This window comes from Canis lupus, chromosome 13 (assembly GCF_011100685.1).
Source record: "Canis lupus familiaris isolate Mischka breed German Shepherd chromosome 13, alternate assembly UU_Cfam_GSD_1.0, whole genome shotgun sequence".
In the NCBI taxonomy this organism is placed as follows: Eukaryota; Metazoa; Chordata; class Mammalia; order Carnivora; family Canidae; genus Canis; species Canis lupus.
The window spans coordinates 10,150,679-10,163,401 of record NC_049234.1 but is presented as its reverse complement, the minus strand read 5'-3'; the positions used below and the strand labels follow the sequence as shown (position 1 = coordinate 10,163,401).

At 37.6% G+C, this 12,723-nt stretch overlaps 1 protein-coding gene across 1 annotated transcript in view; it reads right to left on the bottom strand.

Moving 5' to 3' along the window:
- PKHD1L1 (PKHD1 like 1) overlaps positions 1 to 8,378 on the bottom strand; it is a 147,879-nt gene extending 139,501 nt beyond the window's left edge. The window contains 2 exon segments of the mRNA XM_038555350.1: positions 6,317 to 6,406; positions 8,245 to 8,378. Coding sequence (XP_038411278.1) covers positions 6,317 to 6,406; positions 8,245 to 8,317 — 163 coding nt within the window. The 5' untranslated portion in view covers positions 8,318 to 8,378.
- Between the last annotated feature and the right edge of the window lie 4,345 nt (positions 8,379 to 12,723).

Below are 12,723 nucleotides of genomic sequence, written 5' to 3'. Positions count from 1 at the left end.
CATGTCTCTGGATTCAAGAATTAGCAAGCACGGTTGGAGAAGTATGTGTGAGGAGAGTGGTAGGATATGAGACCAGAAATTGAGGCATTTAGATTATTTTTATGAGTGAAGAAGTATGGGAGGCTTCACAACAGAGGGATGGCATGATGTGACTTACACTTTCCAACATTCACTAGCTGCTGTTCTGAGAATAAATACTAGGGACAGCAGCGAAGATGCTGTTTCAGTGAGTGATGGATAAATGAGTGGCATGGGGTCAAGAGAAGATTAGAGGATAATCAGTGAAGAGAATAAATACTAATACCTTTTGGGGATTTTTACCATAAAGGGAAACAGACATGGATGGTAGTTGGAAGGGGGTGTGGAGCAAGAGGTAGCTTGCTGATTTTGCTCTTGTTTTTTTCAGGATGGTGAAATAACAGTATGTTTGCATGCTAATGGGTGTGATTCAACAGAACCAGAGAAATGGATGATGTGAAACAGAGCAGAAAATTATTTTTTTAATTGATGAAAGTTATTTTAATCTTATAGTAAATACATGAAAATTCAAAACTAGATTTAGAAGTAGTTAAATATCCATTAAGTAATTTTATGCCACATAAAAGTATATTATATTGCTGGAACAACATTCAATTTTGAAATAAACCCCAAAAATAAAACCTATGGTTAAGATTAATTGGATACTGGGATGCTTGACTAGTTCAGTGGTTGAGTATCTAACTTTAGCTCAGGTCATAATCCTGGGGTCCTGGGATCGAAGTCCCGCATCAAGTTCCCCCAGGGAGCCTGCTTCTCTCTCTGCCCATGTCTCTGCCACTCTCTCTGTGTCTCTCATGAATAAATAAATAAATAAAATCTTTTTTAAAAAAAGATTAATTGGATACTGTTCTATTGATTAAATCCTATAATTAAATATTCTCCTAATAAAAATGTTTAAAATATACTTAATAATATTCTAATATGCAGAGTAAACCTGTAAGTTTGTCAATGTTATAATATTTTCTGGAATAAAGTTAAATTAGTAAATAAATAATTTTTGCCTCGATCACTTCAAAATCTAAAACTTCTGAATTCTGAGTTCTGAAAGTATGTGCGTTTTCAAATGTTACTTTTCTCTAAGTATTGCAAGGTACTAAACATTAAAACACTACTATTGCCAAATTGATAACTAATATTTTTGAAATTATGAAGATTTTTCCTTTGCCTCCATGTCCTTAAAGTAAATTTATAAGCTATTTGCATTTCAGAATTTAATCACCTGCAGAGCATAAGCACAGTACAATAATAAACTTAAAATCAGTAAACCAGGAAAAAAGTTAAACCCAAAGATTTGGATTTAACTCCAAATCCTATGTGTATATATACTGCTTTTGTTAGAAGAAATAAATAAATTTTAGGTATTTACTTTAAATTATCATGTAGTTTTGCAGTATGCTTCAGAAAACACCACTACCACACATGCTCACATTAAATAACCCTTAACAGCTGATGTGGCTGAACTGAGGTTGCTAAATATCTCTGATGTTATTGCTTTTTAAATTATTAAACATTTTCAGTGTTTCTAAAAAGGCCCATTAAAACATGAATTGCCTAGTTTAAGGACTTCACTGGGCCAGATGTTCACCAAATGCCAAAGCCCCTAAACTCCAGCTCTGGGAAAGTTGCTTGTTTGAGATAGTGCTATTTAAAGGAACCCTAACATCCTGGATTGGAATCCTAGCTCCAACATATCCTTGCTGTGAACCTTCAGGTGTTCAAATTCTAGATATAAACTCTCTCATTCTTAATCTTCTTATCAGAAAAATGACCATAGGGGCACCTGGGTGGCTCAGTGGTTGTGGACCCACTTTTGGCTCAGATTGTGATCCCTGGGGTCCAGGGATCGAGTCCTGTATCAGGCTCCTCAAAGGGAACTTGCTTCTCCCTCTGTCTATGTCTCTGCCTCTCTCTGTCTCTCATGAATGAAAGAAAGAAAGAAAGAAAGAAAGAAAGAAAGAAAGAAAGAAAGAAAGAAAGAAAGAAAGAAAGATAGATGACCATAATTGCCTATTTATTGGAGTATTAGGAAGATGAAATGAGGATTGGATCTTATTATTGGATCTTATTATTGGTCACAAAAATCCTGAAATTTAAGTTCAATGTTAACGTAATCCCTTTTAAATAACAGAAAACTAATAAATGGGTGGCTAGGATCCAAATCCAGGTTGTAGATGTCAACCTGGCACCTGTGATATTCGGAGTAAAACAATATTTAAAAACATACACTCTAAAGCTATTACCCATTACCATATGTAACTTCCTTCAGACCCTATGTCCTTAGCTCTTTTCCTATCTTTTATATGCAGAAAAAATAAGCAGACACTCAACAAAGGGTAGGGATTTGAGTACACAACACTTTCTTCCTCTAAGCTTAAATTGTAACCAACAGAACTCATCCAATTATAAGCTAAAGTACAAAGATAAGTATCAATTTGACATGTGAAAGATATTTGCATTGAATCTGAAGTTTTGATTCTATGACTGCAATTACTGCTAAAATGAAATTTTGAAAAGATACAGGAAAGCACAGAAAAGCAAGTTTCTTGTAAACCTGCTCTTTTCTTTTGCCAACTTCTGCTTATCTTTGGAGTTCACGTTGAGCTTGAAATACACAGAAGGGCTGCTGGCAACTAACTAAAGTATGGAAAGTTTTACTTGTAGCGTGGCTCAGGATGTGATACATGTATTTATTTTCCTATTAGGCACATGTCACAAAATTGGTATGGTAACACAGATTTTTTTCTTCAGCATTCCTGAGACAAATACAATCGTAAAAAATAAAATCAACAAAAGATGTTATGTTTTTTGCTGAGTTGTTTTAATGTCATATATATATTTAATGTCACATGTGTATTTATTGTCGTATATATTTTTATATCATATTTATGTCGTCATAATTTATGTCATACACACACACACACACACACACACACACATATATATATACACACACACATACACCTCATAGGAGTAAAATCCATGGGAAAACATGAGCCAAGTAACATTTTTCCTCATTACAAATATTGCTTAAAAAACACAACTATAGAAATATTTCTGATTTTTTAGCTAATTCCAAAGAGTTAAAAAGCAGTACAAAGGAATCACCTCTAAAAAAGAATTTCAATATACAAGTATAATTCTGAATTTAAAAATTGGGTATAAAGAGGATACCACTGGAAGTACTCCAAAGCACAAAGATTACAGGAAGGGTTGAGTGTACCCTGGAAACAGAAAAGGTTGAGGCTTCAGATGGAAATTCCTGGCACGTTGGTGTGTTTTTTTCTTTTGCAGAAAAACTGGAGACAAGACTTGCCAGGCACGCAAACCTGGTTCTCCTGATATCAGCCTGTGCTGCTATCATGGAAAATGTCAGTGTCGTTAAAGCCAGCAGTTACCATGTACAATGTAGGCTGTTTGGATTTCTCCAGTTAAAAAAACACAGGGTTGAGAGAGTATAAACCTACTCAAAAGTTGTAACATGCAAAACAATCAGAAGGAAAGGTACAGTGTGATGAAGGATAATTTCTCAAGAATGAAAACAAACCTGTGACATAAATGCAAAAAAATATACAAAAATAAAACAAAATAACAGAAATAAAATAGCTCTAATTTGTGGAACAAATAGTATCATTGGGACCTTAGATACATCATCCTTTTCAATATTTACAACAGCCCCACCAGGTATGAAGCAATATCCTACTTTACAGATGAGAAAGCTGAGGCTTAGGGGGGTTACCTGCCCCAGTCACATTGTGGGAAGGGGCAAAGATGGACTGAAAACCAGACAGGACCAAAGTCCCCGTGTTTTCCATAATATTACAAAAACTATATAATTCAACACTTCAGTTAGATAAAAATATATGGAATAGAGAATTATCTAGGGGAAAAAGGTAAAAAGTAAAATACTATTCCTTCCATTTTACTTTTTTTTTTTTTTAAGTAAAGAGACCGATTAAGAAAGATAACTGAGAAATACAGGTATAAAGTTAGAAACACTCCAGAACTAATCATCAAAATGCTAACACCCCTCATTAAATCAGTCCTCTTAGAGACACAATTATTTCCATGATCATGCCATTGCTCAGAACACTTTTACTTGGGCATCATAATGGTAAAATGATCTCTCTTTGGCTCCTGAAGGACAGCCTTTAGAACAAAGTAATATAGTCGCAAATTTTTGCTTAGGCAAATATGATGTGTGGAAATGGCCAAAAGTCAATTGGCCATTTATTACCAAAATACCAAAATATTAATAGTAGATCTTTCTAGAAGGTAGAATTTCAGAGAACTCACTTTCGAAGTCAAACATTTCTATAACATTTAATTTTTTCATCGTGACTTTACAAAAATAAAACATTTTTATAGTTACATGGGACCAACATTTAAGTAATCATCTAGCAGTTACAATTCCATTTAGAAAATGTTCTTCTGTGATTAATAAATTAGCTGTGCATGCAAATCTAAACATAAAGATGGGTCAGAGGCAACACTGATGGATTATGTGAATGTAGTTCTCCAAATAAATTTTGTTCAAGTACTACATTCCTGTAGTTTTGGAGGTCTGGTGTGTTGCATAAATTTACATTCTATGCATATCATGGGCCCTGAAAACCTATGTAAAACAGTACATAGACTCAGCCTCTGAGAAAGACACATGCTAACCCATTTTTAGTTGACTACAGTATGTGGCTAAGGCAGGAAGAGGGAAAATAAATCAGGGTGGAGATGCAGGTATCTGCAATTCCAATAGGATTTAACTATTCTATGATTCTCTGTCAAGAGCATTCAGAAATTGAGACGGAGGGGAAAACTAGAAATTCACCATGACACTAGTGACACACAATATACTGTGACTCAGAAAGTCCATGAAAGAAGCAAAGGTTATATAGCTAAATTCATAAAGACGTTCTTCCAAAATGCGTTAAGAATAGAATATTTTGTTTTGTTCTGTATTTATAACTAAGGGCCATCTGGGTCTATGTACTAAAACTCAAGCCATGGCTCCTGGATCAGAAAAAGTTCAGGTCTCCATGAAGAAAGAAATAGCTGAGTAGTTATTTTGTTTTGTTTTGTTTTAATCTAAGCATTTCTCTCCTGGCTTTTAAATCTCTGTTAAAAACCTAATAGCTTCGGTCCAAGTCCCTGCTCCACTGTGTTGGGTATACTTGGACCCAAGCTTGAGCTTGCAAATAAACCCTCCTGTGCTTGCAAAAAAAAAAAAAAAAAAAAAAAAAAAAAAAACCTAATAGCTTCCAAGAACACAGTATCTTAACAGCAATTTAAGGGAACGATGGATAAAGACACTTTTAAAATGGTCTTTAACAAATGCATTGCCTTTGGGTATTTAACTCTAAGCAACAAAAACCGATCAAACTTTAATCCAAAATATATTCTTCACAATTTACATGCATAAGCCATTTTAAATATATCACTGAGAGACTGAATTCTGTAGAAATGTTACTTAGAAGTATTGAAAGACATTTCAATATATCTGACAGAATAATTAAATATCTTGCTCTGTCAATTCTAACTGAAAAACTTCTCATTTCTCGTTTTATTTTCAAGACCAGATAATAGTTTTTGGTATTTTTAAAAAATGTTTTCTTTCTCAACCTTCAAAAATTTGTAAGCTGAATAGTATTATAATTTAGATGGTAGAGACCATAGGACTAAAAGAACCACATATTTTTATTTAATCTTAGGCAGAGTTACTCATTAAATAAATTCACTGCTTGCCTACGATGTTTCCTTTCAAGATTGGCAAGGAGATAGAGTCATACATAACCCATGCTTTGATGAAGCATTTGATAAGGACTGGGTGGCAGGAGAATGGATCCAAAGTTTTGCTTTCAATTGCCTTTCTGTCTTCATTAACATTCTATATCTCTAGCATTCCCTCTTATTAAACATTCTACCTCCCAAGCCCCCCCCCATGTTATATTTGATATAAAGATAAATGTTATTAGACCCATGAAGAGCAAAGCAAATAATTGCAAAACTGAGTTAAAGATGTTTCTTTCAGTTCAGTCATTATAATCCAGATTTTGGGAATTAAATTAAGCAAGTAATTGTAGTATCAATTCAGATGATCAAGTTGGTAGAGACTCTTAAGGATTTTGTTAGCTGTCAAAGGGGTAGAGTTTTACTACCCTGGCCAAATGCAGAAACATAGAAACATTTTTTGTGGATTTTTTTTAAGACCAGAAAGGTCTAAAAGTGAAATGGTCTTTAAAATACCTCAACTTTGGCCAAAAGAAAAAAGAGCGGGCCATCATACCTTCTCCTTTGATAGTCAGCCTTGTCGCTCCATTTATGCTGCCATATTTAGGTATTATTTCTGTGACTTTGGGAATTATTTTAGAGCCATCTGAAAGATATTAAAACACAGTAATGGTAAAAGTGTCAAGTATTTCAATTCAAGCATCAAATTTGATACCACATATTATAATGTTGTAAGAAAAACATCATGAAAATTATAGGCCTGAAAGTAAATACACCTATATTTTATCTGCGGCTCTACTAGTAACCAATGACTTGACAGGGAAATAAGTCATTAACTTAATTAATACTCATTGGTTTTATGCAAAGCACTCCCTTTTGTGCCACAAAGAGCAGGAATAATACATGATGATTTTCATCACTCTTACCTATTTATAAAACATTTATTAAACCCTTAATTTCATGTAGTGCTCAACTAAACTGTAGTTCCACTGCAGTTAGCAGCCTACACAGTAGCAGACAATGCTGGAAAAACAACATTGGGGAGAAATAGGCCATTCGTTATAAAAGCAATTAAGAAAAGCAAAGAATAAATGAAGATGCAGAGAATAGTCCAGGTACACAACCTAACGGTGTATTTAAAGAAGAAATTGTTTTCTGTGACTAAGTAAGACTTCAGAAAAGATCATTTCTGGGATCTTTTTAGCCTCCTGATGATAGTAAGTTCTTACTCTACTGGTCACTAATTCATTCAATGAATGGTATAAAGGTCCTGAGGATATAAAAATGTGTTAACTGTCTTGACTTTTGTACAGAGTGACAAGAGAGTAGATGGGCCATGGGTAGCTAAGAAGGGGCAGTTCACTCCCTTTTTCGTTATTCAGTAGGGTCACACTGGCTTCTTAAAAGAAGGGCTGTCCCTGCTGCATCTCAACAGGAAATACTAATAGCTAGACAGGACCACCTATTGGAGAGATAAAGAGTTCCAGAAAGAGGGAGGTGCCTATGCAAACACAGGGGTGAGTGAGCTGCTTCTCAAGAGAACTATCAGTATGCTTTAAAACAACTCAAAGATACACGGTGGCTAAAATGGTTTGTTTTCTGCTTACACTGCACAAATCTGGTAATTATTAGATCCAGTTACAATTCTCAAAGGAGGTGGAAAAACTAAAGTGGACACAAAAAGAAAAGCTATAGAAATTACTGTTTGAAATAGATGTATGAGAAAAGGTTAAAGACATTATAATCCTATAGTTCATCCGGGCCTGCAAGAAGCTTAGCATGGACTTCAAATGTCTTCTGTACTACGGGTCTGACTTTGCCAAGAGCTCCAAGGCTGCTGCTGCTGCTGCTGCTGCTGCTGCTGCTGCTGCTGCTGCTGCTGCTGCTTCAGCACATTTATAACTTCGAGCAGCCCCCAGCCAAGAGCAGGAAACTCCAGCGAGGGCTCTGGATCCTATCTCCAAGACCGTGCTGCTCCTCACCTATCTCAGGTTCATCCTCCCTTATCTCCACGGGACAACTCCAATTTCTTATCTTATCAGTCTCTTCCAACCCTCTCCTGGGTATTACTTTGAAGGCAGAGGGCCGCTGCCCCTGGACGTGACTGACAAGCAGCCACAGAGACCCATTCCTGTCCTACTGGGGGACACTGCCCTCCCTTCGGTGGGGGAAAGGGACCCAAGAAAAGTGGGAGAGGACTCAGATTGTATCCCCGCCTCCACCCCCAGTTAAGTGTGTCTTTTTCAATCGAGTCCCCTGCGAGTGGGGGCGGTGAGGTTCTAGAATTCAAGCAGTAACTCTTCCGACTTAAGAGCAATCCCTCTACTCTTCCTTCTGTGTGCGCGTGTCTGTCTGTCCGTCTGCGAGGCCCCCCTTCCAGGTCCCAGGTGCCCAGGATCGCAGCCCCGCCCCTCCCGCGGCCCGGGAGCGGGGTCGCGCCTGCACGGACGTGTGCTCGCCGCCCGGGCGCCCCGGAGCAATTACCTGCGCGGGGGTCGGCGGCGCACAGGAGCAGCCCCCACAGGCCCCAGGTGCCCAGGAGCCACAGGTGTCCCATCGCCGCGTCAGCCCCGCAGTCCGCGCGCGCCGCTGCCTCGCAGGCGCCGCGGGGGCCGGGCTGGGCTCGCGGACCAGGACCCGCGGCGCGCACGGCCCTTCCCACGCGCGCAGGCGAGCTCGCCCCGCCCCGCCCCGCCCCGCGCCCCGCCCCGCCGCGCCCTGGGTCTGCCCGCGGACCCGCTCCCCGCGCCCGCCAACCGGCCCGCCCGGCCCGCGGTGGTCGTCGGCGTGGGTGCTGACGTCCAAGGCCGCCCCCACGAGGGCAATGACTCCACTCCTTTTGGCAAGAGGGACCAATGGGCAAGTTTTCCATGATTCCCGCCCCCTCCCTTTCATTACATTCTAGGCCTGTGCCTTCCTTAGCCCGTATGCTTTGGCTATTAACTATCCCCGGTGGACCTAAACGTCCATCCAATACACAAACCCCACACGTTTTCCCCCTTCACATTCGTATAAATTAGTGTTGTTCCTTTCATCGACAGTCGTACGTGTTGATTCCTCTGCCTGTCCCAAACGCCATGCCCAGTGCTTTAGGGACTTCGACTCACAATAATCCCCAAAGGACTATTACTATTACTGTTAATTATGATTACTCTTCTTATCCACCCCCCACCCCGGGTGTTCCAAGCTGTGGCCTGAGGCACGGGAGGTTGACCAACTTGCCCATGGACACGTAACTAAGTGCCGAGTGAGGATTCAAGCAGTGACTCCGGACCCAGTGCTCTTACCCCCTCCACTGCTCCCAATGTAGCACACTTCTGGTGAGGTTTTGCGATGCTTAGGACATCTTTATACTAAAAATTATTCATTGTCTTTGAAATTCATATTTAACTCAGCATCCTGTATTTGCCAAATTGGACTACTCTAGTTGGGAGGGAAGACAGAAGAAATGGAAGAGAGGGGGCACCTGGGTGTCTCCGTGGTTGAGCGTCTGCCTTTGGCTCAGGTCATGATCCCGGGGGCCTGGGATCCAGTCCCACATCAGGCTCCCCGCAGAGAGATGCTTCTCCCTCTGCCTGTGTCTCTGCCTCTCTCTGTGTGTCTCTTATGAATAAATAAAAATCTTAAAAAAAAAAAAAAGAAATAGAATCCTAAAATAAGTAAAATAATAAAATTAGATCCTTGTGCTTTAAGAGTTTATGTTTAGCTCATTGAGGATTAATTTTGTTGTTATTGTTGGCTTTGGTTAATTACATTCATCTCATAATTTTCTACAAATTGACTGCCCATGTCACCGTCCTACTGAAAATAGTGCCTGCAAGGTACCACTGACCTTCTTACTCTTGGAACTCTTTGTAGCATATGACACTGTTAACATCTTTCTTGAAATTCCATTCCTCTGAAGAGTCTTGGGTTTCCTCCTACTTCTCCAATCACTTGTATCTCATATTTTTCTCTTACATCTTCTTCCTGAAAATTGATGTTCCTGCAGCTTCTACTCATCCTCCCATTCGCTATCTAGAAGTAGGTCAATTAGCAGAAAGCTTGTTGAATGCCAATTTGCTGGTTAATTATTTGCCAAATTTACTTAATTTAAAGACTGTAATGTTGTATAGCTATAATTAGCAACTTTACCAAGAATTTCTTAGCAGCATTAACAAAAATATTCACTTCAAGTTATTAACTGTGACGTGTAGAAGTATGTATTTCAGTATCAAAAACCAAAATAAAATGTAATAGGGGAATAAAATTTGTATTTGCTTGGTTAATTTTTATTTCTTTCTGATGCTTTTCAAATTAAATTGACCTAAGTTAAGTTTTGGATGATTTCATTAAAAAGTAATTTAAGTGCAATTTAATTCAAAATTCTGATTTTTCAGATGCTTTTGAATTTATGATTAAAACAGTATGAAAAATAAGTGAGATTTATTTATTCTGCATTTTGGATATATTAATAAGTGATTAGGAACCTCTTTATGTTGATTTCTGTTTTGCCAAACCTTTAATATTTTTAAGATTCTTTTACCAAATCCTCAGAGTATGTTAACCAGAAGATGGCATACAATATTTAGCATATAATGTAGTTACTCCCACTGTGTCCTATTTCATCTTTTTACTTATTTCATACTAACCATATGGTCCCTTCCAGATTATAGTAGTCCCTTTCAGATATCTTTACTTTCTTTATAGCTAATCTTCTTATAGCTTTCTTTATAGCTAAAAATCTTATAACCAGTTAACCATATAGGGAACCTATATATGTTACTTATAATATGCATATGTAACAAGTTAACTCTATATGCAAGTATGAATAAGTATATATATAAGTATGAAACAAGTATATATATAAAATATACAAATATCCATATATAATTCACAACTTAATTGTGATAGTCAATATTAAAAATGTATGTATAATTGTTCTATATACTTCACCAACTTGTTCAAACTGTTAATACTGTTAAATTGCATTCATTAATTCATTTAATCCAAAGTTGGCTAATTGGTCTTTCAGCAAATTGATCATTTGGCTAATTGACTTTAGGAAAGTTGATATTTTAGCAAAAAGCCTATTTTCTTGTTAAATAATGCCTAAACTTTTTTAAAAAACCAAGCATTGTAATTTGCATATATAGATTTTTACTCAACTCTCGAATGAATGAGCATCTTTAACATTTCTCCCTTTAAGAGCACTTATTTATGTGATAAATCCATGTCTAGCAAAAGATACACCAGTGGTATTTTTTATCTTAAATTATTAACGTAAGTGGATAGGATAATGTGACAATAAATAATTATAACTAGATAGAAATTTGTATAACCAAAAGTCAACTTGGAACCAGAAAAAGTGATTTTGTGGTTTACATAACTAATGATTTAAATTGTATTCCTCTTTAGAATATTTAAGCCTTTATAATACAAATTCATCATAGACTATAGGAATGGAATGGCAACTCCTGATCACTAAATTCTATGTTTTTGTAAATTAAAAAAAAAAATCCAGTTATAACAAAATCCTGCTATTAGGGCCAACATCATGGGCATATGATATGTGTGGTCTCATAGATGCCTGCTTTGTTTAATGCTCTGCTGGCACCATTGCGAACTCCTTAATAATTTTTGAATGAGGTAATCACCCACTTACTCCACCTCCCCACCATCCTCCCCTCCAGCAACCCTCAGTTTATTTCCTGAGATTTCATCTTATTTTTTCCACTCTTTCCCTATGATCTCTGTTTTGTTTCTTAAATTCCACATATGAGTGATCCTTCAATTTAAAAGCAATTAGAAAAAAAATAAAATAAAATAAAAGCAATTAGAAGGGCACCTGGGTGTCTCAGTCCGTTAAGTATCTGCCTTTGGCTTAGATTGTGATCCCAGCTTTCCTGGGATCAAGTCCTATATCAGGCTCCCTGCTCAGTGGGGAGTCTGCCTCTGCCCAGCCCCTGGCTCCCCAACCCCCAATTCTCTCTCTCAAATAAAAAAAATAAAATCTTGGGCAACCCGGGTGGCCCAGTGGTTTAGCACTGCCTCCGGCCCAGGGCATGATCCTAGAGATCCAGGATCAGAGACCCAGGATCAAGTCCCATGTCAGGCTCCCTGCATGGAGCCTGCTTCTCCCTCTGCCTGTGTCTCTGCCTCTCTCTCTCTCTCTCTCTCTCTCATAAATAAATAAAATCTTTTAAAAAAATAAAATAAAATCTTAAAAAAAAGAATCAATTTATTTAAAAATAAATAAAAGCAATTAGAAAGTGATAAAGAGTAAGAACACTTGCAGAGCTAGAAGGCAAAAAGGGTTCACTTGCAAATTCACTTAACTTGGAACATGAGCTGTGAGAGCCTGATTTTGAATCTAAACCTAATTGTGAGAGACGATGAACAAAATGAGGTACAAGAATAGATTTATTCTCTTGTTAAGCCTCCAACAAGTATTCAATATGGTAAGCAGTAGGAATAGAACAGTAATTTTTTTTCATCTTTGTCTTCACAGAACTTACATTCTTAGTGGAGACAGTCTAAAAACAAGATAAGTGAGTGAAATATATAGATGTTAGAAAGTGATACATGCTGAAGAAAGACAAATAAGCAAGGAGGAATGTCACATATGTGGGGAGTGGGGTGGGGTTGAGTGTGATGCAGTTTTAAATAGGAGGACCAGGAAGTTGTCATAGAGAAGGTGAATTTTGAGTAAAGATCTAAATGTCTAAAGGGAATTACTTAGTCACGTGGATATCTGGGAGAAGAGCATTCCAAGCATTTTAGAACAAATGCCAATGCCACAAGGAGGGAGTGTGCTTTATATATAAGGAGCAGGGAGGCCAAAGCAGTATAAGATATGAAGTCAGAGAAGTAAAGAGGGGAGGCGCAGATCATGCAGGATCATGTATTTGAGTGATATGTGAATCCACTGTAGAATATTGAGCTGAAATACATCATCTAATTTATGTTTTCAAAGAAACACCC